The sequence below is a fragment of the Cyprinodon variegatus genome, unplaced genomic scaffold, assembly GCF_000732505.1.
Source record: "Cyprinodon variegatus isolate N-32 unplaced genomic scaffold, C_variegatus-1.0 Scaffold581, whole genome shotgun sequence".
In the NCBI taxonomy this organism is placed as follows: Eukaryota; Metazoa; Chordata; class Actinopteri; order Cyprinodontiformes; family Cyprinodontidae; genus Cyprinodon; species Cyprinodon variegatus.
In genome coordinates this window covers 173,555-197,439 of record NW_015151034.1, presented here as the reverse complement: position 1 = coordinate 197,439, position 23,885 = coordinate 173,555, and the positions used below count along the sequence as shown (strand labels likewise).

At 37.3% G+C, this 23,885-nt stretch overlaps 1 protein-coding gene across 1 annotated transcript in view; it reads right to left on the bottom strand.

The window, feature by feature from the left end:
* The window catches only part of nbas (neuroblastoma amplified sequence), a 230,152-nt gene that overhangs the window by 114,889 nt on the left and 91,378 nt on the right, over positions 1 to 23,885 (bottom strand). Inside the window, exons 34-41 of the mRNA XM_015392244.1 lie at positions 19,233 to 19,346; positions 16,964 to 17,121; positions 13,757 to 13,840; positions 12,430 to 12,579; positions 11,981 to 12,094; positions 10,777 to 10,900; positions 6,569 to 6,645; positions 4,391 to 4,528 (exon numbers count right to left, since the gene is read on the bottom strand). Of these exons, the coding sequence (XP_015247730.1) occupies positions 4,391 to 4,528; positions 6,569 to 6,645; positions 10,777 to 10,900; positions 11,981 to 12,094; positions 12,430 to 12,579; positions 13,757 to 13,840; positions 16,964 to 17,121; positions 19,233 to 19,346 (959 nt within the window). The remainder of the gene's footprint in view (positions 1 to 4,390; positions 4,529 to 6,568; positions 6,646 to 10,776; positions 10,901 to 11,980; positions 12,095 to 12,429; positions 12,580 to 13,756; positions 13,841 to 16,963; positions 17,122 to 19,232; positions 19,347 to 23,885) is intronic.

Sequence of the window (23,885 nt, the reverse complement as noted above, 5' to 3'; positions counted from 1 at the left end):
TATGCCATTTTTTAGCCCAACTAATGTTAAACACTCTATTCAGAGGCCTTAAGGACCAGCACCAAATACCCTTTTTTAATTATTCTATGACCCCTTTAAAAAAATGCACATGCAGAACATTGTACCCACTCCTGAGAGGGATCGCCTATTAAACGCACGTGAGAGTGTGCACAAGCCCATTTCTCCTCGTGTACGCTCTGTTTAAAAGTTGCTCTTGTCATAGCTCCTGCAAGGTTACTTTGCCTGAAAGTCCGCCTTAACCCCTAAATCACTATATAGAGCGGGGACTATATGGTGGACTTCTTGTGAACTTATTTAACTAACCATTTGGACAGACTACTACTTTTTGCTCCCTGTTGGCCATGTAACTCCTCTTCCAATGTGCGGTGCCTGTGCCATCTTTCTTATTAGTCGCCGCTGTGACTGGAAACCCCATAATTCCGGGATATATCTGCCTCTTCTGAGGCCTTTCATTCCTTCTCATACACTTCGTAGACACTTTTCTCTTATGACTCTCGGCCATTTTCAAAGAAAGGTGAGCTTCAATGACTGTCTAAAACCGTAGCTCACCACAGATATAAGCCTTAAAGTGCGCATGCGCAGAAAAAAATAGCTAACTGGGGACGAGCATGTAGGAAAGCCTTACCTATACTTATCACCAGAATGATTGACAGGAGGACCACTTATTTTGATGATCCACCCGGAACTAAAAGATTGTCCTCTATACCTTTAAATAATATTTTTTACATAAACAAACCAGGTGAAAATAAACTTTTCCACTCTGGATGGAGGATAGTTGACGGTTATTTCAATAATCAATTAATCACTATTAATCCAATTGTTTTAAGCTTAACAGTTACATTGCACCAATGACTTCAATTTTATGATTGCAATGTTAATTAGATTTTTTGCAGAGTGCACACATTTAAGTTTTTCAACAGTGGTATCGTATCAGTATTGGATAGCACACAATATGCTCAGCCAATATATCTGTATCGGACTGCATTGGGAAAAAATTGATCAGTTAATCTCTCCTAGAAGTATAAGCTCAGGATATATTGATTGTTTTATGTACTTTTTGAATTATTTTAAGCCTTGTTTAAAGAACTAAATATGTTTTACTGTCTTGCATAGAGCGCACAGAGTCAAAAGAGTGAAGAAAAAAAAAACAACAGTGGAAGGCTGAAATGAAGTTGCATCAGCCACACTGATACAAACTGATGGACAGCAAGAACTCAAACAACATAGAAGCCTTCAAGCTTTTTTAAGCAGACTGAAGCGACAAAACGGGAAGTGAATGCTAAAAGAAAATTGATAATGAAAAAATAAAAGTAGAGCCACTAAAGAGAGGGGAAGAGGAGAAAGGTTGTATATATATTTTAAGTTAATGGACTTGAACTTTACTTGCGGCAGAAGGTTGGGGAGCGATTACTGCCATTAAGATGCAGGAAGACTGCGTGCATCAGAGGGAAAGCGTGTGTGCAGCTTTGGCTGTGACTTGTCACTGTATTTGTGTGGGTAGGGACGAGCAAGTGCACAGCACTGACCTTGACTGTCAACTGGGACACACTTATCCACTTTTTCTACTGGCCTCTTTTCTTCTTCTTTCTTTTATTTCTACATATAACCTCCCCCTCCTACCTGAACGAAAACCCACGAGAGCTCCAAACCACTCAGGAAAAAGGTCAGAGCGGTCTCATCCTTTATTACATGCCAATCAACCCCTAACAACTCTACTGCCCCTTTTCTTTATCCTCGCCTCCACTTATCTGTTGTACGTAGTGTTTTTTTTGTTTTTTTTTTATCTCAGTCAAAACTGATTTATTTATGCTTTATATTAAATGGAATGTCTTTAAAATCAAAGTTAAAAAAAAATAAAAAAAAATTTTTTGTTTTTAATATTCATCAGACTCTATTTAATCAAAGTATTTTTAAAAAATCTAGCAATTAGAATTCAGTTCAATTCCGTTTATTTATATAGCGCCAATTCACAACACATGTCATCTCAAGGCACTTTACAGTTTACCAGATCATCCAGTAAAATTAAACTACTTGGATCTACACATAAAAAAATAACTTTTACACTTAATGATTAATAAATAACAAGATTTATGAATGATTCTTTTTTAACATTCAAAGCAAAGGAAGTTCTTTATTGCATTAATTTGCTCCTAAAACAAGCCAATGGTCTATGAAACTCATAACGTTTTCTCTTAATTAGTGCCTACAGCTGTCCTTTATCACATCTGGCTGGAACTGTTATGATCATTCCTTTCACCTGTCTAGTTCCGTCTAGTTCCATCACTGTCCATCTGTGTCATCTGGTCCAGTCTCCATTTAACCTGCCTTCTTTCAGACATCAGTGCCAGATTATTCAAGCCTTTGGTGAGAGTTCTCTAGCATACCTAATTGTGTTCTGATTGTCTGATCCTGACCTGTTCTGCCTTTGGACCTCTGAGCCTGCCTGTTCCTGTCCTGATCTGTTTCTCTGACCTGTCTTCGGATATCTGCTCGATTCTACATGTGGACTGAACCTGGATCTGCCTCTTGATTTCTGAAAACAGGTTGGTGTTAAAACCATCCATGCATCCATTTATCCATCTACCCATCCATAAGCAAAGTAAAACTTATGATCAGGAGATTCCCAGTCCACCAGCTGAATAACCTCAGAAGTCATGGGCAGGGTGGTCATAAGGGGGTTCAGGAGCATTCCTGAATGGCTGGCTCTGTTGTTTTTAAGCTGGACCAACAACTTGTTCTGTGGTTTTTCGACCCTATAATAGAGCTAGTTTGATACACAGATGCTAGGCCTTCAATCTACAGGTGAGATACAAACAGCCGCTACCTATAGGAAAAGACAAAAAACAAGCAAGACCCAGCTGAATTGGCAAAGATGCTGGAAAAAGGATAAGAGATGGGTAAAGCAAATAAACTTTATGCAGGCTGCAGCCAGTGTAAAAATCAAATTTTTTGCTGGTACACGCCCTTTACAGTGCCATGCATATCTGTTTTGTGAATAAAATATTTATGAATAAATGTATATCCATACTGGCTGACCTAATAAACCGACTTTTTTATTGTAAAAGAAAACATTCAAGAAAGAGTCTGTGATCAAATTCAAGAACAGATTTTAATAAAGGTACACCCTGTTTTAATCTATAGCTACTTCTACCACCTCAAGAAAAACACCAACCAGCTGATTGATTCACCTGCTGTTTGTGTGTTTAGCGTTTTCCTTATTGTGTTTCTACCCTGTAAATTATACACAGTTATAAGAAGCTGTGGGGGCCAATGTTTGTCAGCCTTATAGAGTGGATGCAGAAAGACAGTGCAACACTAGTCACAGGAGGGATGAGGAGCAGTAGAGAGAGGAAAAGGAGATAAATTAAGTGAAGGGGAAGAAGGAGGAAAGTGGAGCAGGAAACAACCCCTAAAAATAGTGCCAGGTAGGGGTTTAAGGTTGGGTTAGCAGCAGGTCTTTGCTACTGCCAACCCAGATTTATATTCATCTCTAGAGGTCCAAGGATTGTAGTCAAAACTATAGGCTCTCTGAAAATTTAAAAACAGGCCAAAAATGATTTTAGGACTGGTTTGAATTTTAGAATAGAACTTTGTTTTAGTTCCTTAATATTTACCTTGATTTTTATGATAAGCTGCTTGTTTAGTCAAAAGTTTGAATCTATCAACAAATACATAAAAAAACAGCTTGTTGTTGAAAAAGTGCTCTTTACTGCAAATGAAGTGTTAAACTAAAGTCCCGCTTTCATCCAATGTGCTATCAGATAAAAGGCTTCTCCAAACCAAGCTCAATCTTATCCCAGCACCGTTTGAAGATCAGTTTGAAATTTGACTGAAGCTGCATAAAAATATGATTAAAAAGATGAAGAAAATGATAAACATACATAGATGTTGAATACAAAACCCTCTCAACAACTCCGCTCTCCCCAGGACCTAAATTGTAAGGGAGACACTGTTTATACTCATATAAAGAAGAAATTTGAGATTTTTAGAAGTGATGGATTTTGAAGAGAAAATGTTTTAGAACAGTCATCAAAAACATGAAGACATTTTTTTTTTTTACTTAAATGACACCAAACCTCAAATGGGAAGGTGTTGGCCTAGTGGTTAAAGCAGTGCACTTGTGCTCTCAGAAGGTTGCAACTACATGGTTCGATCCCCAGAGCCTACGCTATGGGTCCCTGAGCAAGACCCTTAACCCCCACACTGCTCCCTGGGTGCCACACAATGGCATCTCACTGCTCCCAAAAGGGAATGGGTTAAATGCAGAGAATGATTTTCCCCATTGTGGGACAATAAAGGGATTTAAATTATTAGCAAACTACTAATGTTTATCAGCATTTATTACCCTCATTCAACTCATTGTACTAACCTGGTAGAGAGTGTGGTTTTTGTCCTTGAAGCAGGGCATTAGTCTGGAGTAGATCTGCAGGGAGTAGTAGTAGGCAGCCAGCTGGAGTGACAGAGCAGAGTGGCACTGCTTCTCAAAACACTTGTTGGCATCTAAAACCTGCATGTATTAGAGACCACATGTTAGAGGAAACAGTTTCAACATAATATCATTAGCATAGCAGTAAAATGGACATTAATCTATAAAATTTATTTTGATTTACATGTGTGATACAGTTTAGTTCTATAATCCCATTCCAATTGTTGAATAGCCTCATAGATTACACACCAATGTAATCTGTTAGCAGTGGGACTGTGCCGGAATCGAAACAAAAGATGCCTCTTATAAAAAAAAATAAAAATAAAAGGAAAAAATTAATATATGGTGGTTCACATGCATTCCCCAGCTTTAATTTGTGCTACATTCACATGCTTACAGGGTAGCATTTCAAATCCCAACATGCTATTGTAGCCACATTAATTAATCTAGGGTAAAATAAAACATAATTTTGACAATATAATTTTTTTTTTTTTTTCCCGCATTTGTCTATTAATCTGCAGTTTAAAGAGCAGAGGTGAATAAAATAGATAATGGTTAAGGAATACTAGCTGAGAATACTTAAATAGTTAATACCTAAAAATAGCAAATTAAAAGTCTGTCCAGTTGTGTTAGATTTGCACCCATTAGGTATTTATTCAATCAAGTAATACAACTTCATTAATAGCGCACAGTCATAAAAACACAGAGAGTTTAACAGGAATTTAAAGACAAAGATCCCTGGGAAAGGTTTGTTGACCATGAAACTATTCAGCACTTTTGGAACAAGATTCTTCAGAAGCATTTTCAATGCGAGGAGGGCGTATGACATTTTGTAAGTCCTTTCCTCAACTCTCCATCCTATTGATAACCTGCTGCTGATGGCTATGAAACCAAGAGTGATTAGAGAAAACTTTGATTTTAATTCCCTCCAATGACAAACTGGGATACAGATTTAGCAATAATTGACAAGCCCCAAGTGGCATCAATATAAAAAATGTAATGTTGTTCTTACATAAAGCAGTCATGTTTAGTCTGTTAAAGCTGAAGGGACCCTCTGTTCAAGAGGAGGTCTCTGTTGATCTGAAAAGACTTAGATCTAAAAACTTTGCCATAATGAAAGTGATGCAAGAGCTAAGCCAATGCAGAGAGATGGCCATTAGGAGTCCAATTTCTAATTAGACTTGGGTTCATGTGGGGTACCTCATAATTGTTCTCTGGTCTGATTAGGGGAAAAAAATGTAGCTTTTTGCCCATATAGAACTAATTCTAATATTCACTCTGAACAAAACAAGCCCACTGTTCCACATGATGATGGCAGCATAATGCTGTGAGAATCCTTTTCTTAGCAGGGGCAGCAACATATTCAGATTTTTACTGGAAGATGGATGGAGATTAACAAAGGAATCCTTGAAAAAAAAAAAAGCCAAATGGAGGCTTGAAAAAAATAAGATAGTAGAACAGAGGTTCACCCTCTAGTAGAAGAATCATAAAAATACAGCCAGAGCTCCAATACAACGGTTTAGATCAGTCAGTAATAAGAACCAGTTAAAGTCCAGAAAACTGTGGCCAGAAGCAACTCCTATCTGATTATCAATCATTATTGAGCAAATACATTTGTTCTCTTAATGTGAAAAGCAGATAAACAACAGAATATAGGCATAAATATTGGTATTTTAAGGAGAAATATTAGACTTTGTTGGTCAACTGTATGAATCCTCGAACTCAATGCTATTCCTGACATATTGAATTGAAAAAGCTTCCCGGATGGGAAGCAAAACGTCGTCAAACTTGGAAACCAAGTACAGTGGATTGTTTTTTATTTTTTTGGAAGGATGAATATTAAAAATCTGCAACTGTAACTGGTTTTATTTCTAAAACCATATACTCTTCACAGTTATTAGTCATTAATTAAACATTACACAATTATTACAACAATACAAAATATTGTTTCGTAGTTCTAAAGTAAAGTGACATTTCAAATGTAAAGACACATTTGAAAGGTGGTGTACAGAGTCTCTGTATTAGATTTCAGACTTTATTTTAAATGAGAGTCTCACTAAAGGACAGAAGCATGACCCTTGCCCCTACAACATTTGTGTGTGTGTTAGCCTGTGCAAGTACCTGAGGCAACGCCAGTAAGTAGGACAGAGCCAGCATCATGTCTCTGGGAAATGCATCGTTGGCCAGCTGCAGCAAAACTGTAAATTGTGAAGGGAAGCAGGGGAGGAAGGAGAAGAAAAGACTTTAAATGAGAAGCTAACTTCATCAAGCACTTGTTCATATCGGCAAATAAAAATAAAATGTCCTTTTCATTTCCTTGTCCTGCCGCAAACCTAATAACCACCTTTGCAACTGATTATGGCAACAAGCACCAGTTACATGTCTGAGATAACTGGCAATGTGTCTTTGGATCGATGTGCAGGACTGTTGTAATTCAGCCATACTGGAAGGCTTTCAGGCAGGAACAGTCTGTTTAAGGTTATTCAACAATATCTTAATAAGATTTGTGAATCAAGGCCCAGACCACAAAAACATATTTGACTCTTAGATATTTATTTGCAGGGATGATGTTAGTTCTGGACCAAATGCAACTTAAAAACGTCCCTACATCTTAAAAATGTTGAAAAGATGAAAAATGAAGGCAAATCAGTTCTGGTTAGTTTGGTAAGCCTATTTCCCTTATTACATCAGATCAGCCTTTGAAAAAAAGGTTTTTGCATTTAGCAAACACATTTTCTTTGATATTAAATATTGAATGATCTCAGAATAAAACAATATTTCAAAATAATCAATCATCTTTACATTGGCTTTAAACTTATTATATCGTCAGGTTAACCAGAAGGTCAATAGGGTGCAACACTAAAACAACTGTCTGATTCTATGTCTTAGCATGTCAACGACACAAAACTCAAAGAATTTGATTTGATTTTAAAATAAAAAGTAAAACAGAAAACCAAGATCTCCTTTAAAATGCCTAGCAAAAAAGAGGGTAATCACAAAGTAAACAAAACATGTCTCTGCCATTCTTCCGGTTTACCACTGCACATAAACGTAAACAACTCTTGACACACAAATGCGCTTAATTAATCACTCCAGAACTGATTTACAAACAAAGGAAACAGTAGGAGTGAACAGAGAGAAGCAGACAAAATCCCTTTGTAGTCCACAAAGACGAAGAGCCTTGTGTTTGTGATAAGAGCAGGAGACTAACTGGAACAGACAGAAGAAAGCAGAGCATGGACACTGGCTGAGAGACAGGTTCAGGGGCAAAGGAAGACACATGCTCTGAAGAACAAAATACACACCGCTGTGCATGTGTGCATTCATACAGAAGCGTTCAGGGGCTGACATGTTCAGCTGAAACCCCTCTGTGCGAGTGTGTGTGTGCAGGGGCGGAGGGCGCTTAAAGAGCCATAACAGCTCTCTTAAGAAGTGAGCCCACCCTCCTCCTTTAACTCACTTTTCTCCTCTTCAACCCCCTGGGTTTCAATGAGCTACACCTCAGAATGAGCTGATTACACGCCTCTCTAAAGTTACAGATACCATCGGGACAGGAATTACCAGAGGGGTAAACACACACTCACTCTCTCTAAAAGTAGATAACCCTGACTTTAAGCATGCAATATTTCTGCTTGAGAGAGAGATGAAGGGGAAAGCTGATAAAGAGATACCTTACAGAGAAGAGGGGGGCATGGGACAAGGCTGGTACAATGCACACATCCATTTGGATATCTATGTGAGCTAAACGTGGCACGTATAGCTGAAAAATAAGTGATCAGTCCCTGCTCACAAATCAGCAGCAACATGTTAATGCTCAGTGTGTAGTTCAAAGTGTGCATCTTCGTGTCTGTTCGCATGAAGGACTTGTGTGTTGGCACCTCAATTTCATTGAGTCCATTTTCATCCATGTCATCATTAATTGCCTCCACCTTATCAGGGGGCAGGTGGAAAATCGGTGCATTTGTTTTCTTAAAGGCCGTAATTTTTGAGGACAGCCTGCTGTCCTCAGCGGACAGATATGGCAGTCATTAATCGAAGCTTGTTATCAGGGACGATGTCGTCCAGAGGGGATTTTCTCTTGCGCAACACGTCGTGCTTCACGACCAACTCCGATGGGAAGGTGACTTTTATATGTATTTGAAAGACAGAGGAACCATGAGATAGGATTAGCTTGGTTATGGCTAAGCCTGTGTGTTTGTAAAGCAGGTATGTGAACACAGACAGCCACTCTTTGGCCAGAGATCGTTATTCATACACACATGTTTGCTCTCTACTTTTGTTGTCGTATTGATTTCTTGGAGCAGCTGTGATCCATCATACAGCGAGGCCTTGATGTTTGGACATGATACTACCTCTCTGGTACCACTGCAGTGATCCATCATTAATTACCGTTGCCGTGGGACGAGTGAGGATACATTAATTAGCAGTATGAGCCTATTCTTCCCCTGTTATCCCTAATTCCAACACACATGGGCTCCATGGCTAAGATGGATGAGGTGAGTCGGGGGCAGGGTGTGAGGAAGAGGGCCGACCATGCTGCAATCTTTGCAAATGTTACATCTTGAACTGTGAGATAAAGCAATGAAAAATTGTTTAAGTTAAACAATACTGACTCTGTTTACCCACAAGCACCTAATCTCCCTCAAACAACCAAGAGATTCTGCAAATTTCATGAAGTTACATTTAAGATCAATTTAAGACAACTGCGAGTTGATTTTAAACCCTTTAGCCCTTAATTATTTATACTTTTGGGGGATTTAAATAGAAAATAATCTTAACTTGGCAAAAATGTTTTTTTCTGACTAGAAACGATATGTGTGATATATGTTTGTCAAAGTATGACACGCTCAGGCAGAAAACAGAAGGAGGTTTGTTGCCAGTTACAACTAAACAAAACACCTATGGAAGATCTATAGTTGCTCAGTGTGGCTCCAATTTAGAAAAAGCTAAATGATGGTTTGTTTTTGCCAAGTTTGTTGCAATAGGTGATAAGCTTTAAGTGGGCAGTACTTTCCCCAAACAAGCCCAGTTTGGGTATAGACCGTTTCTTTCCTTAAATAAATTATTTGAAAACTGCATTTTTTTATTTCACAAATAAATTATGACATTTACTATGAAATATTTCAAAATAATTATATATACATATACATACACAGCAATATAAATATAGATTTTTAGTCTGCTTTAGAGCTCATCATAGCACTAAAACAGCTCTAGTGAAAGTCACTAATGATATTTTCATGGCCTCAGATAATGGACTTGTATCTGTGCTCGTCCTGCTGGATATCCGTGCTGTAATCGATCCAGTTGATCAACATTTTTTTTTAGAAGGACTTGAATATTATGTTGGAATTAAAGGGTATTGTCCAAAAAACAATGTTATGCTACAGTACACCAACACTTGTCGTGCACTCGGACCAAGAGGAAAAACACATGTGTCACTAAATGTGGTCTGTTATTGGACGGTCACAGTGCTTCTGAAGTTCTATGTCTCTGTGTCCTCATGGCCTTGGAGAAGAACGTGGGTCTGCAAACAGACGGTGAGGGAATCTGCTACTTTAAGTTGTGCATTTGTTCTTTACTTTTGTAATGTAATCTAGGAGCATTTTAATATCAGATTTATTATTTACATGAATATTTGAATTGGTCTCATGTGCGTGCAGGTGTTTGTGTGTTTAGTTATTAGACTCTCAGCCAGGATGTCTGAAAAACAGATGTAAGAATGAAAGTGTAAGTTACATTCAAAGAACGGTGTAACGTCCCTGCTAAAACCCCTTCACTGCATCCATAAAGCAGCAGATCCACTTCAAGATACTCCTCTGAATAAGAAAGCTTTCAAGAACCTATTTGTTTTTATTAAACAAATGAATTTGTGTACCCCAAATTGTCCAGTTGTTCATGTCATTCATCCATACATTTTATGAGGAGACGGATACCAGGGATGCAAGAGAAAAAGGAGGAAACAAACAAAGAAGTACTACTAGAAAAAGCGTTTAACTTGTATATGAGTTATATTAAAAATACTTGTGTCCATCCCCACTTCTGAAATAAAAAAATTAATCCATGTATATACGTAAGCTTAAATATGCTAGACCTAAACTTGGAAGAAGGATTTGCTGGACAGTTGAATGAGACTTCTGCAAATCAAAGAGGCTTGATACTGAATATGCTTTACATATGAATGGTTTGGGTTTAGTAGAGGCATAACTATAAGAAGAAAAAAAACTCCAAAAAATGGCCAAACAGAAGCTGTTTATAAGTTCACCATTTGGAAATTAGTCATTCCAACTCCTTTACCACCACCATGGACTCTGGTCCTCCCTGCTTACCTTCTGTTGCAGGAAACAAGGTTTTTCCTTCTGTTTTGGCCTCAGCCAACTTCCCAGTCCTCAGCAAAACCTCTGCGAAGTTCTCCTGAGGCATTTCTTTGCAGGATGAGTAAACATCTTGACTCTAAGAGACAAGAGAGGAGAGAGTGATGAAGTATGTAGGGTTATAGCAAGTAAATCCTTGCAGATGGCTAGACTAGAAAAGAAAATATGGAAATGTGATTAAGATGACTGAACATCTTTACTCCCTCTGAGTTAAGACAGATGAGAGATGAAGCAGAGAAATCAACATTAGAGCTGAACAAAAATTCCCATCCAGAAGGCCTTATGATAGCTTTATAGGATTTCTGTGTGGCAAGTTGTTTCTCAAGTGTCTCAGTAGTGAACAATGAAGTTTCTCCTCCCACTGCCTCCGAGCAATCGCTATTATACTGAACGCTTCCTGTCCGTCTTTAACACTCTATTCATCTTTCTCTCTATGTGCATTTGTCTCTTTCTCCCTCAATCAGCCTCTTTCCTTACGCTTTTAGATTTCAATACAAGTTGTATGGTAAAAGAAATGACCATATTGATCAGTCAGAGAGATGGACATAGGGAGCAATTATTGTTAGATGGATGATAGAAGATGGATCACATTGTAGATGAAGTTAAAGAAGGGATTTGGAGAGGCCTATTAAAGTGTCATGAGAGGTGATGTATCCGTCTTTGCCGTTTCTCCTCATGTCCACTTATCCATATGATTTGTGTCTGTGAGTAAAAAACACTGCCATAGCCCAGGGCGACCATTTTCTAAGGATAGAGGTCAGCTTACTTTTCCACTTTTCTATTCCCATAAGTCCTTCAACATTCTTTTTATATGGATTTTTTTCATTCACCTTTCCTCTTCTGGTTAATATGCAGTGCAGTTCAGCTTTTTTATCTTTAAGTCATCTTGAATTTTGCTGACTAACATAATATCCATCTTAAAAATAAGCTGCTTCCCCTTATGTTAGTGCTTCCAAAGTGCTTTTGGCATCATAATTACTTAGAGTGAAATCAATATTCATTTTGTCTCAACACAGTTTGTGAAAGAATGTATAACTCATGATGGGGAAAAGAAATCAAATTAAACGCCCTGAGTCAGAAGTCCACTCAAGCATATTTTTTTTTTTTGCAATTTAAGAATATGGCCTGCCTTGGAAAATCATGAGTCATGGCCACTCACCAGGTCTACATAGGGATCCTCAATGAGCTCCTGATAGAAAGGGCTGCAGCCTTGGCGCTCCAGGTTGGAGTTTTCATACAGCCCTTCCTTGTCAGCAGCTCCTGCACCATGACCCTGAAGAACCATCAAAACATCATTAAACTTTTAGAGCAGGTTCACAGCACAGCCATCCAGCACCGTCACAGCTCATGTCCATTTTTTAGAGGATTGTGGCCACATGGGCACCATACATCCCCAGCTACCGAAATGGCATTCTGTTCCACAGAACAGCAAGATGATGAATATTTGAAAGGAGAGTCAATATTTCACTACAGATAAACTACTTTTGTTTTTGGTGTTTAACGGTTTTAAAGGAGTACTGACTAAAAAAGAAGTGAAAGTTTGTGTCTGCACCTTTAAAATGTTTACATAACAGACCTGTTAATTCAATAATGAAAAAGTCTTGATACCTGAAGGGGACGGAGGTAATTGAGGGACTCCTTCCACCAACGGTGGTCACTGACCGCAGTCAGCACAGCTTTGGTGGTCAATCCTGTAGAGGTCAGCACCTCCATGGTCTTCGCTGTTGTTCTATGGAGAAGGTCTCCAGCTGAGCCGGCCTGCAGCCAAAACGTAAACAAGAGAAAGCAAAGGTGTAGAAGAGAATTTCTTCAATGATAAGAAGGGCTTAATGATTAAGAATCACTTTGCATGAGAGAATGAGATTTTGATACTACTGACTTTGGTTTTCAAACTCATAAAATCAGAGTTTTTTCCTGCTGTTGAGGTGGGCACGACTCAAGAGAAAATCTAAACTCCACAAAAGCTTTTATACAAATAAAAATGCCTTCTTAATCATGAATTAATTAGCATACACCACATGTTCTGACTATTGTTACTATTGACAACAGGCCAGATTACACCCTGACCTACAAAAGCCAATGAAATGGGCTAAAAAGAACCTGTCTTACAACATGAAGTAGGCAAACATTTCTTAAACAGAGTTGTATGGCCTGTTCAGATACGAAACTAAGTTAGACACACAATAGTCAGGAAATCTGACTGAGATGCCATGGGGAGACCTTAAATAGCTTTTTCTTCTGATAAACCATCTGATGCTGATGTAATGAAACAATTTGCAGCATGAATATAAAGGAACTGTTTTTTTTAATTAGTCGACTATCCTGAAATATAATAAGTGCAGCAAGGATACATCTCAAATATGATATACATCTAAACAAAATGAACTGCATTTATGTATATTTCAGACTATTGAACCAAATGCAATGTTTAGTTTCACTTTTCTATGTAATGCCCCTAGTTCTTATAGTCCCATTTAGACTGGCAGTGGGCTGGATTGAAATATTTTTGTCCCCTTGTCTATATTTTGTTTAGCAAGTACAAGAACAAAGTTTTAATAATCCAAACAGACATCCTCAGGTCAAGTGAGAAACTGTGACATCAGTGCAACAATAAAATGACAATAGAAAGCTTCAGAAGTTTTCATCAAATAAAATGAGCATGCAGTTCAAGTCATGAAACATTAACACACACTCAAGGCATTGTAAAGATAGGAGTTCTGAAAAGAAGAAGAAAGGGACATAAATTAACCAAGGGACCTGAGCAGACCTTAACATTTGGTTTAAAACTCAGCAAATATTAAGAAGCAGGAAAACACACACACCTAACAAAAGGTAAAAAAATATAGTCCGACTGGGTATACTCAAGCAACCGACTCAGACAGGGATTATATAATCACATACAGCAAGAACATTAAAAGAATAAAAAGACTCAAACCTTTAGATTATCTGCCTTTACAACTTCTCGTCTGGTCTCACTATTGGCAGGCTCCATTTGATAATTAACAGCTTGGTACAGCACCTGCAGAATAAACAGCATGGGAAAAATATATAGCTTAAATTAGATCATTTGTAATACTGTATAATCACAATGATTGTCAGTAAATATAATAAAATAAGGATTAGAAACAAGTACAATTACAAATATGCAGCAAAGAGAAAAAAATAGTTTAACTACAAACTACTGAAAGCAGATTGCTGCAGGAGTTAATTGAGGGTAAAATATGACCAGCTGAACAAATGCAGTTAATGTCTTCACCTGGGTTTGGTAGAAGGGCCACTTCTCAACCACACCTATAATTACTCAGCAGTCTCTTGTATACTCTGCCCTCCTGTTCAGCACTTTCTTCCTTTCGACGACACCTTCAATTAACCTCAAATGTTTATCCCCTTTCCCCTTCACCGCCTTCATTATTCCACATCCTTATCTCCTTCATTTCTTATTCCATCCCAGTGAATCTTTCATTCCTACCTCCTACTTCCTTTATCCCTCAGTCCTACCTTCCTCACCCCTACCTTTATTCCAAAAATCCTTTTTCTTTCTTTCCAACCTCTCATCTCAGTGTCCCTCATCCCTTATTTCTACCTTTCATCCCAACATCCTTTGCTCCCTTCTCAATCTTCCATCCAACAACTACCTTCTTCATTGCTTACCCCTACCTTACCTTCCCCATCCTGACGTCCAGTGTTACTCATCCCTACCTACTTCCTTTCAATCCTCTTTCTCACAGTCTTCACACCATCCCCCTTTTAGCCTACAGTATTAGTGATGGAGACAAAATCTTGGCTCAGAGTATCTTGCTGTAAGTCCCATCAGATCATCCCACCAAAGGTCATTAGTCTTCTTTTCTTCTTATTATTTTTTTTATTTCCTTGATGATCTCCTAACAGGACACTAACACCGATTAACCATTTTTTAACTCCTCTTCAATAAGTCTTTGGACGTTAGTGCAGCATTCAAAATTGATTATTTTATTAAAAAGTACTTGGAACATTAGGTCTTACTTTCTGGCACTGAACAGGTTTAAATCTCACTTAATTACATCAGAGACAATGTGGCGTTCCCCCAGGGTCTACCTTAGGGCTAATCCTATTCAATTTCTATGTGCTTCCCCTGACCAATATCTTATTAAACAACATCAGTTAGCTTAACTATAAATATGACACCCTATATTACAATGTCATCAGGTGAAAATGAACCAATTCAAGCTGTGGGTACATGCATAGACGGAAATAATGCATGGATTTGCCAAAAAATCTTTAAAACAAAACTGAAATCCTAATTTTATGGACCAAAGTGAGAGTATTTAAAAGTTGGCACACAACTTCAGTCATTGCAGCTATAAACCACCATCAGGCTTCCATTCTGGTTGTAGTAATAGACTCAGACCTCTCACAGCAACATAAAGAAGGAAGTCAGCCTTCCATAAGTTAACATCTCCAGCTTAAAGTATTGATCAATGATGTCTACACAGGTCTGCCTAAAAGGTTGATCAGACAGCTGCAGCTGATCCACAATGCTGCTGTCCGTTGTTTTAGTTCTTATGCTCCAAACTGTAAAAGCGTGAAAACCTTCGGAATTTAGATAAACATTAAAAAAGTATTTGTTAAGATTGGCGTCTCACTGTGCTTTCTAAACAAAGTTATGTTTACAGTAACTTTGTGTGCTACTGAAATGTACTTTATAATTAAACTTCATCTGCCTTATCTTTAAAGTGACATTGATGAGAGATATTTCCTATTAGTTAAAGGATACACAGACAAAGCCTTGAAGGCCACAGAGGGAAATGAAAGAATATGATGATTAAATTCATTATCAGTTACGGAAAATCATGAAAAAATTAGAAGAAAACTTTGCTGCAATATACACTCCAGGAGGAAAGGTGTTTTAATATGAAACTCCTTACACATACCAATAAACTGCAGTGTTTGACAACAAAAGTTAAGCTATCAGTAAAAACTGAGAGGAGAAACAGTTAATCTGATTTGCATAGGCAGAAATGTCTGTCAAGCTTTAAAACAAGACTCCATAAACAGCTGACAAACTAACTGCATTCTAGCTGGAGAAAGAAAACATAGACCTTGTCTGTCAAATATAGCTAGTCAACGTGATGCTATATGAATATACAGCTGCCAATATAAGTGGGTCACTGCTGTGCTTATACTGTGACGCCTGCCTAAAGCACCAGGAGGCGTTCTGAAGTGTACAGACCTGTACTTTCAGCTCAGCTCCAACAAAGAAAAGATTTCTTGGGAGAGCGAAAGCCGCTGAACGGTCGAGACAGGTGTCTAACCTGAGCCTAACTGAGCGTGCACTTTTCCTTGCAACCCCCCAAAAATAGAAACAAGACAAACAACTCAGAAAGCCAGTTGGAGATGGTTTTGAAAGAGCACATTTTAAAAGTTTAAATAGCTTTTCTGGATGTTTAGGGGCTACTTTTTTGACAAGGCTGGAATCTAAGCAATAAGAAATACTCTAAATAAGGAAAAACAAATGAGTTGTTGCAATGTTTGATAAATCTCTGACTGGAGTTGGGTTGCGTAATTATATATCTTAAAGCTTAACTTCCTTTGAGCCAGAAGAGGAAAAAAACAACAAAAAATATGAACCTTTCATAACTGATTAACTCCAACAAAGTCTCAATGAGATCAAATGAACAGAAGCAGGAATCCAGTTAATATAAATAATAACTTGAAGCTGCAGTTATGAAACAATCAATAACAAAAAAACTTTACTTAAAAACTAAGATAAAGAGAAAGGACAGAATTACACACAGTATATTTGCAATACTTAGAATGGATCTGCATCAATACACAAAGAAAAAATGGTTTAATCTCCTCCTGTGTGGACCAAAGTCTTACATTTTTTTAAACCATCTGAACACCAATTATTGAATCAGAGAAGCAAATTGCAGCTGCTTATGATAATTTTGAGATATTTTAAAACGCAACTCTATTTTAATAAAATGGTTTTTCCTTCACTGCATAATCATATGCTACTTTGTGCTAATGTATCAAATAAATACTATTATAAAATGAACTTTCTACCTTTGAAAGAGACTTATGATAAAAATATTAAATCAGTAACTATACGTCGTTAAGAAGTACAATACTTATTTTATTATAAGCACATAACAAACAAAACCTGTGTTTGCAAGTCACTGGAGGCAGCAAGGAGGCTGTGGATGCTGTCTGGGGGACAATGCGTCAAGGCAAAGGCTAACAATTCTTGTCGTGCCTGCAGGTCTCTGTAACCCTCACTCTGACCGAGCAAACTGCACGCCTCCCATGCCGCACTGTAACCTGGGGTAACACAAAAATGAGGAAAAAAGGAAGAGAGATACAGTTAGTTGAACCAGTGTAATATCAGATTAAAAAAAACACTCAATCTTCATGGACTTATCTGGCAAAATATAAAGCAAATATAAATATCAAGACTCTAAATGATTCAATAAGAGGAGTAAAAAGCTTTGAAAAGCTTGATAAAAATAACGGTAGTGACCATGATCCAAATCACTACAGCTTCTTCCCATTCAAACAACATATGTCACCTTGACTAGGTTATTGAAAAAACTATGAAACTGTTTTCTCTGCTTTAATAAATATACTCAAGTGTCTGATCTGTTTTTCTGTACCATCGCCTTATTAGTCAGGAGGGTAAGACTCAAAGAAAGTCTCGTTAAATGAAAACACATTTTTTAAATCTACTAAGAAATGTCAATCCCTGTGAACCTTACTGGTTATTTAAAGTCAGATCAATAATTGCTTTTTTTCTTTGAGCAGACAGAGAAAGATAACAGCTTTAATTTCTGTTATTTTGAATAAGAGCATAAGAGTGTCATTTCTTAAAAGGAACAGGGGGGAAAAAACGTTAACACTCCTATTAATAAGCTATGAATACCTTAACTTGTTAAAAAAAAAAAAGCACCTATTATGTGTGCAAATGTTTGATTGACACAAAATGCCGATAAACAAGGATTCCTTTCAATTTTACTTTCCTGCTTTTCAAGTCTAACATCCCCAGGTGTTTCATCTGAGTTTGCAAAATGTCTTACAACTAAATACAAATCAATCACACATTAACTATCAGTTTTTTTTTTTTAACTTAAGTATTTTCCAATATGTAAAACTATAATTAAAACTTTGAGTTAATTTTGCAGTGCAACTGGAAGAACATGCCTTGAGGATAAATTACTCTATTAGTAAACTAAAGCTCTACCTTTACTTTGCTGGGAAAAGGTGATCTCTAACAGGACACTAACACTGATGAACCATTTTAAGAAAATGTTTCTGATCAAGTTAAACTTTTAAGGACAGAGATATTAAAGTACAGTACTATGTTTGAGTAGTGTGACAGAGCAGAGACCTTAAGCAAATTTTAATCATTCTTTAAACATTAGTTTAACACGTGTGGCCTAAGATTATAAGATTTTGGAATTTAAAAAAAACCAGTGTTAAAAAAAAAGGATTATTCTAAAATAAAATATATATACATAAATAAATAAATCCATAAATAAATCTATGAGGTCAGACCCTAATGTTGAGTGAAAAGCATGGCTCACTGTCTTCACTCCAACTTGGTGAACTTGGTTGTTGCACTGTTGCATACAGTATCTTGCAACAGGAAAATGTCATCATAAAACTGTTTCTACAAAAATAGTGACATAAAATTGACCTATATATATATATATATATATATATATATATATATATATATATATATATATATATATATATATAAAAAACCATTGAGAACTTATTTTAATAGAACTAAGGCCATTGGCTAGAAAAATAGCTCTTAACCATAATCATCTCCCCCATCAAACCTCAGATCAAACCTCAGAACAATAAGGCAAATCCCATTCTCATGGCAACTACAGAATAAAGTCCATCAGAATTCCAGTATGAAGTGATTTGTCTCCAATCTGTGGCGACATAATTTGCACCAGTGCATCTGATTGTTTTTCAGAAAGGTTGAGAATAACATAATTGTTACAATAAACTCAATTAGAAAAGGCTAAATTAGTTTAGGATCTAATTTGTACTTGTTAAAATGTCTAAAATCCAGAGTAGAAAAAAAATAACCCTGAATTTAGCTCCTCTTTCATAAACATTAATATGATTTTTTTTTTTTTATTCTGAACTCTAGGATTTCCATTCTCGCAAAGAAAGTTGCTGCCATTATAATTACCAGTCAATCTGATATCTACAATGTTTTTTATTTGGTTGTTTATTCTTGTCATACAAAATAATATCGCCAAAAAAACAAAAAAAACATTCATTTTTTGGGATCTCTTTAATATTATTTTTTAACTTAAATAGGGAGAGAAACATTACTTTGAAGTGAATGTGTCATGTTTTTTTTTCAGGTCTCTCTCTATGCACACTGGCTCACAGTCCTTTTAACTACAAACCTGCAGCCATGAGGTCCTGACAGTGGATGTAAGAAGCTTTGAAGTCCAGGCATTTGAGTGCTTGCTCTGCCAGCAAGGTCAGCACTTGGCCTTTTCGCTTCCCTTCGTCGTCTCCTGAACAAAAAGTATTTATTTAAGGAGGCACAGAAACATGGAACATATTAACACATTAATTTAAGTGTTCTTAGGATTTAAAGGTAGTTATCTGGTTAGAAAATATGCATAACTGAGGAGGAAGGATTCATTATACTGGATATCTTTATAAAAAATGTAAGTGAGGCTAGAATTTTCAGCAATTCTGAGTCAATATATAGCTGAAAAAAACAAACCATATTTTTCAGGAAAATACAACTCTAAGTTGTATGTACAGAAAATCTGCTTTATTGGCGAACAATGTGAGTGCAAACAATTCAATACATTCAAGCAGTAACAGCATTCACACAAAGCATAAATATATGAACTTAACAGGAAATAAAGGATAAAGAATATGTACATATATGTGTATGTTGAGCCTTTATTATTTTGAAGAAAATAAGAAAAGAAAGCGCGGTTGTGGTCATCCCGATGTGCTTGTTTCTTTTGCAGCAGAGTAGCTTACTACTCAGGCTTAAAACGTTCTCATTGTTTTAAACAAATTGACAACCTGCAGGGAAGAAGCTCTCACTTTGGTGAACAGATTTAGCAAATAGCTCCCTGTGGTACCAACTGTAGGTTAAAAGATGTAACAGTTTGTGTCCAGAATGTGAGGGGTTTGCAGAGATGTGAGCTGCCCCTTTCCTGACCGTAGGCAAGTAATGTACAGGTCCTGGATGGAAGAAAAGTCAGCCCCAGTGATCCTCTCTGACGACCTGATTTTTTGTTGTTGTTTGGTGCTGTCCTGTTTGGTGCTGTCTTGCTTTGTGGATGAGCCAAAGCACTGTGATGGATTTGCAAAATACATCTGAATAATGGCAGAGCAGATGATGACAAGCACTTCCTCGGGAAGGGAACTTTAAGATTAGCCGACTGAAGGACCAACACCTGGGAAAGGTTGGTTCCTAGGTACCATAAGTGATCTACAGTAGACAATCAAAGCTCCAGGCAAATGTTTACATTTTTATTAATATATATAGTTGTAGGTACTTTTGTATTAATGTACTTACTAATGGGGGCCCAAGTTTTGTTCCAATGCTTAGTACGCATCAAGGCAGGTACGGTCAAAGAGCCCGGATGGGTTCTGGCTCTGCGCATTTTATTATGGATGCATCTATGCCTACTTCTGTCAAGTCATCCCTTCAGTGTAATTAAGGATATAAAATTTTGCAGTCAGTCAGGATGCTATATCACTAAACTGCAAAATATTATTTAAGTTTCATATCTTAATAAAGGTGAGAACAAGGTGACATGTTAAGATCAAGGGGAGCCTTTGATTCCTCTGTCAGCACGATAAACAAATGGGGGGGGGGAGAGAGATGAAAAGGGACATGGACAGAAACGCAGCTCCTGAACAAACTGGATTAAGACACTGGAATGAAGAAATTTGCTGGTCTTCAGCTGTGCTTTATGTGAGTGTGAAGAGTGAGTGACGGTTAGAGATGAGATGTTTACACATAGAGGGTGAGATGTATTTGTCAAATATCTTCTGGATGAACGGTGAGAGGGTGTCTTCAAAGGCTGTCAAGACCTTAATATAGAGGACTGCTTGTATCTGGGCAAAGCAACCATCAGCTTCTGTTGTTTTAAACACAAACTGCTCCTAACATTTGCTTTAAGCTCATCAGAATTTAACTTGTTGATAATCTGATCAATATCTGTTCCTCTCTCACCAACGGACCGATCAAAGGCTGAGATCAAAAGGTTGGGAAATGTTATATAGACAGTCCCCCAAAAAATGCTAATAACAAATAAAAGTCAGAATAATACAGAATGTTTCATTAGTTATTACTGATTCTTTCATTTATTCTTTACGGCACATACTGAATGATTTACGAAGCATTTCTGTATTTTTACCTTGTGTGTTGGTGATACCTGCATTAAATATTCACCACAAAGCCCTGGAGCTATGCACCCTTCAAAAGGATCCCTACTGCATTTATTTATTTAAAAAAATGTTTATTCCTCCTCTCATCTCCCTTCTTTTTCCCTCCTCTGAAACCACACAGGGAGAGGTTCCTGCTGACAAACTGTGAGGGGTACAGACACAGAAATGCCACAAGGCCAGTTAGCAGGTTTCCTTTTGCTGATGGCAAGTCTCTGAGCTAGAGGACAGAGGGACAGGCTCACAGGCGCAGGAAAAGTGATAAGACGAAAGCAGGAGGGACAGATACAGGACACAAGAAGAGTCAAAGCTTGTTTTTTTGACAGGGAGAACATTTGACTTTGGAGCAACAGAAGGCCGAAACTGTTCCTCCACAGAAGAAAAAAAAAGGAAAAAAAACACCCTCTGCTATAGGTCCATCTGTAAAGTCAAAGTTTACTTTTTTCCACTCTTGGAATCAAGGTTTCGAGTAGAAAAAAGGTCGCAATGCTAACTTCAAGGTTAAATGAAATGGATTTCCACAAATTGCAGTTGAATGCATCTCCCCCTTAATGCATTGAACTGCTGGCATTGCTGGTCGATGTGGTCAGTGCTGCAGTGTAAACAGCTCTGCAGCAAACATTTCCACACAAGAAAGTTCAAGACGAATCATAAATAATTTAACTTAAAGGGGGGGGGAATTCCCCTACTGGAATTAAAAGATGAATGCTGATTCAACACCCCAGTGAAGAGAGTTAATGCTATAAAACCTAAAAAAATGTCAATATGTAAGGATAAAAACAGGCCAAAGCAGATGTAAAAAAATATTTTGGATCATAAAAATATTATAGAGATTGTTTTAACATCAAAAATTATTCAGACAGATAATTTCAATGATTTAAAACTCTTCACTTCACTGTTTACAGCCATTTGTGCATCAAACTACTGTGTTTCTATGCAGTTGTGGTTATAAATGCATATAATGCCTAACCAAGATAGTTTTTTTATTTATTCTACAAAAGCATGTCAAGTGAAAAACAAAGAGACAGATCACTTGAAAAAAACATGCCAAGTGTGGGGACATATTTGCATTCAACCCTACAAGTTGATATTTGTTAAATCCAGCACCAGAGGAGTTGTGTAGTGGTGCATGTTTCCACCAACTCTGCACATCAATGGACTGACATTTCTGCTTTCTGCTTGTAACATAGTCCAGGCTAAGGAACACGGGCATCATACCAATTGTGTGTGGTTGGGACGTGTTGAAAGGTATCCAACCAGTGACCCCCACCCATATTCCCTAAGATATGACTTCCCCCCACTGTAGGATGTTTCTCTAGCTTCCTGGAAAAATCCTTTCCACTAGGAAAAAAAAAAGCCTTTTTAAAAAATGAGCCCTAGGGTGAAGTGAAACGACTGCTCAACTGAAACATTTACTCAACTTAACCACAACTATGGGTCGGTGAAAACGACATAACATCTGGACAGAGCCTAAAAATTACCTTGTGAGAATTACATTCTTTGCTAAACACTTTTTCAGGATAGATCTAGAACATAGGTGAAAGAAATGACCCACATAAGAAGCTTTTACATTATGTTGTTCCTTTGTGTTTGATTATTATGGTCTTCTTTTGCTGCTGGATGAGTAGATGCTTGATAATTTAAGATAAAATGGGAACTTTAGCTGTCTATCAGCTCATTGGGTTTAGCTGAGCATGTGTGGGGTTACAGCTGGTGAAAAGCGGCCAGGAGTGAACAATATATGGAGTCATAGCATTTCTGGATTTGTTTGCTTTCTGAGTCCAGTGATTATAACTTCAAGTCTCTTTGTAGCAGTTTATGAACGTTTGCATTCTTATGGTTACACATATATGTCTAAGCTTTACTATGGAGCCATACAGTAATTACAGTAAATGAAATAAAACGTTGTTACATTCCTTGCTTGGAACTGGGTTTAGTGGTCTGGTTGAAGTAACTTTAGAGATGATTGAACTATACAGTAGGTGTGTCAAAATAAAATATATTTTTTTCTAAATAAAATGCTCCAAAAACAATGACACCTTGAGAGACAAGTAAAGTCACTCTGAGCTTTACAGGGTTGAGAGAAAAACCTGGAAACCAGCACTTTAGCCTGGCCTCCTCTAACCAATGTGTTCCCCACAACGTTAAATGCTTCTGACGCCGCTGCTCAGACACACTGCATGAACAGAATGTTTGTGAATCATTTTCAAGTCTGGTCATAGATTCTCAGCTAAATTTAGGACAAGACATTAATTTGGTTTCTGTTATCCCTTTTTTTCATTGGGCCATTGTAACACATTGATATATATACTTTACTCTGGTTGTGCCTCTTCTACAAACATACTTTGTTCACTCCACTGCTTGCAAGAAACTTTAAATGAGAATTCATACCGCTTTCATTTAAGTACGGCTTTCTTCTTTTCCCACTTGCAAAAAACTAAAAGTAATCTTGTCAGATTATTCTCCATTCTGAGCTGTGAATCTCTGCAGCTCCTTCAAATTTAGGCCTTATGCTGTTTCTTTTCCAAGCCTTTTGTTTTAGGTGGGTAGCTGTAGGCCTGTCACGATAACAAATTTTGCTGAACGATTGTCTCAAAAATTATTGTGATAACGATAATATTGTTTGAAGACCTTTT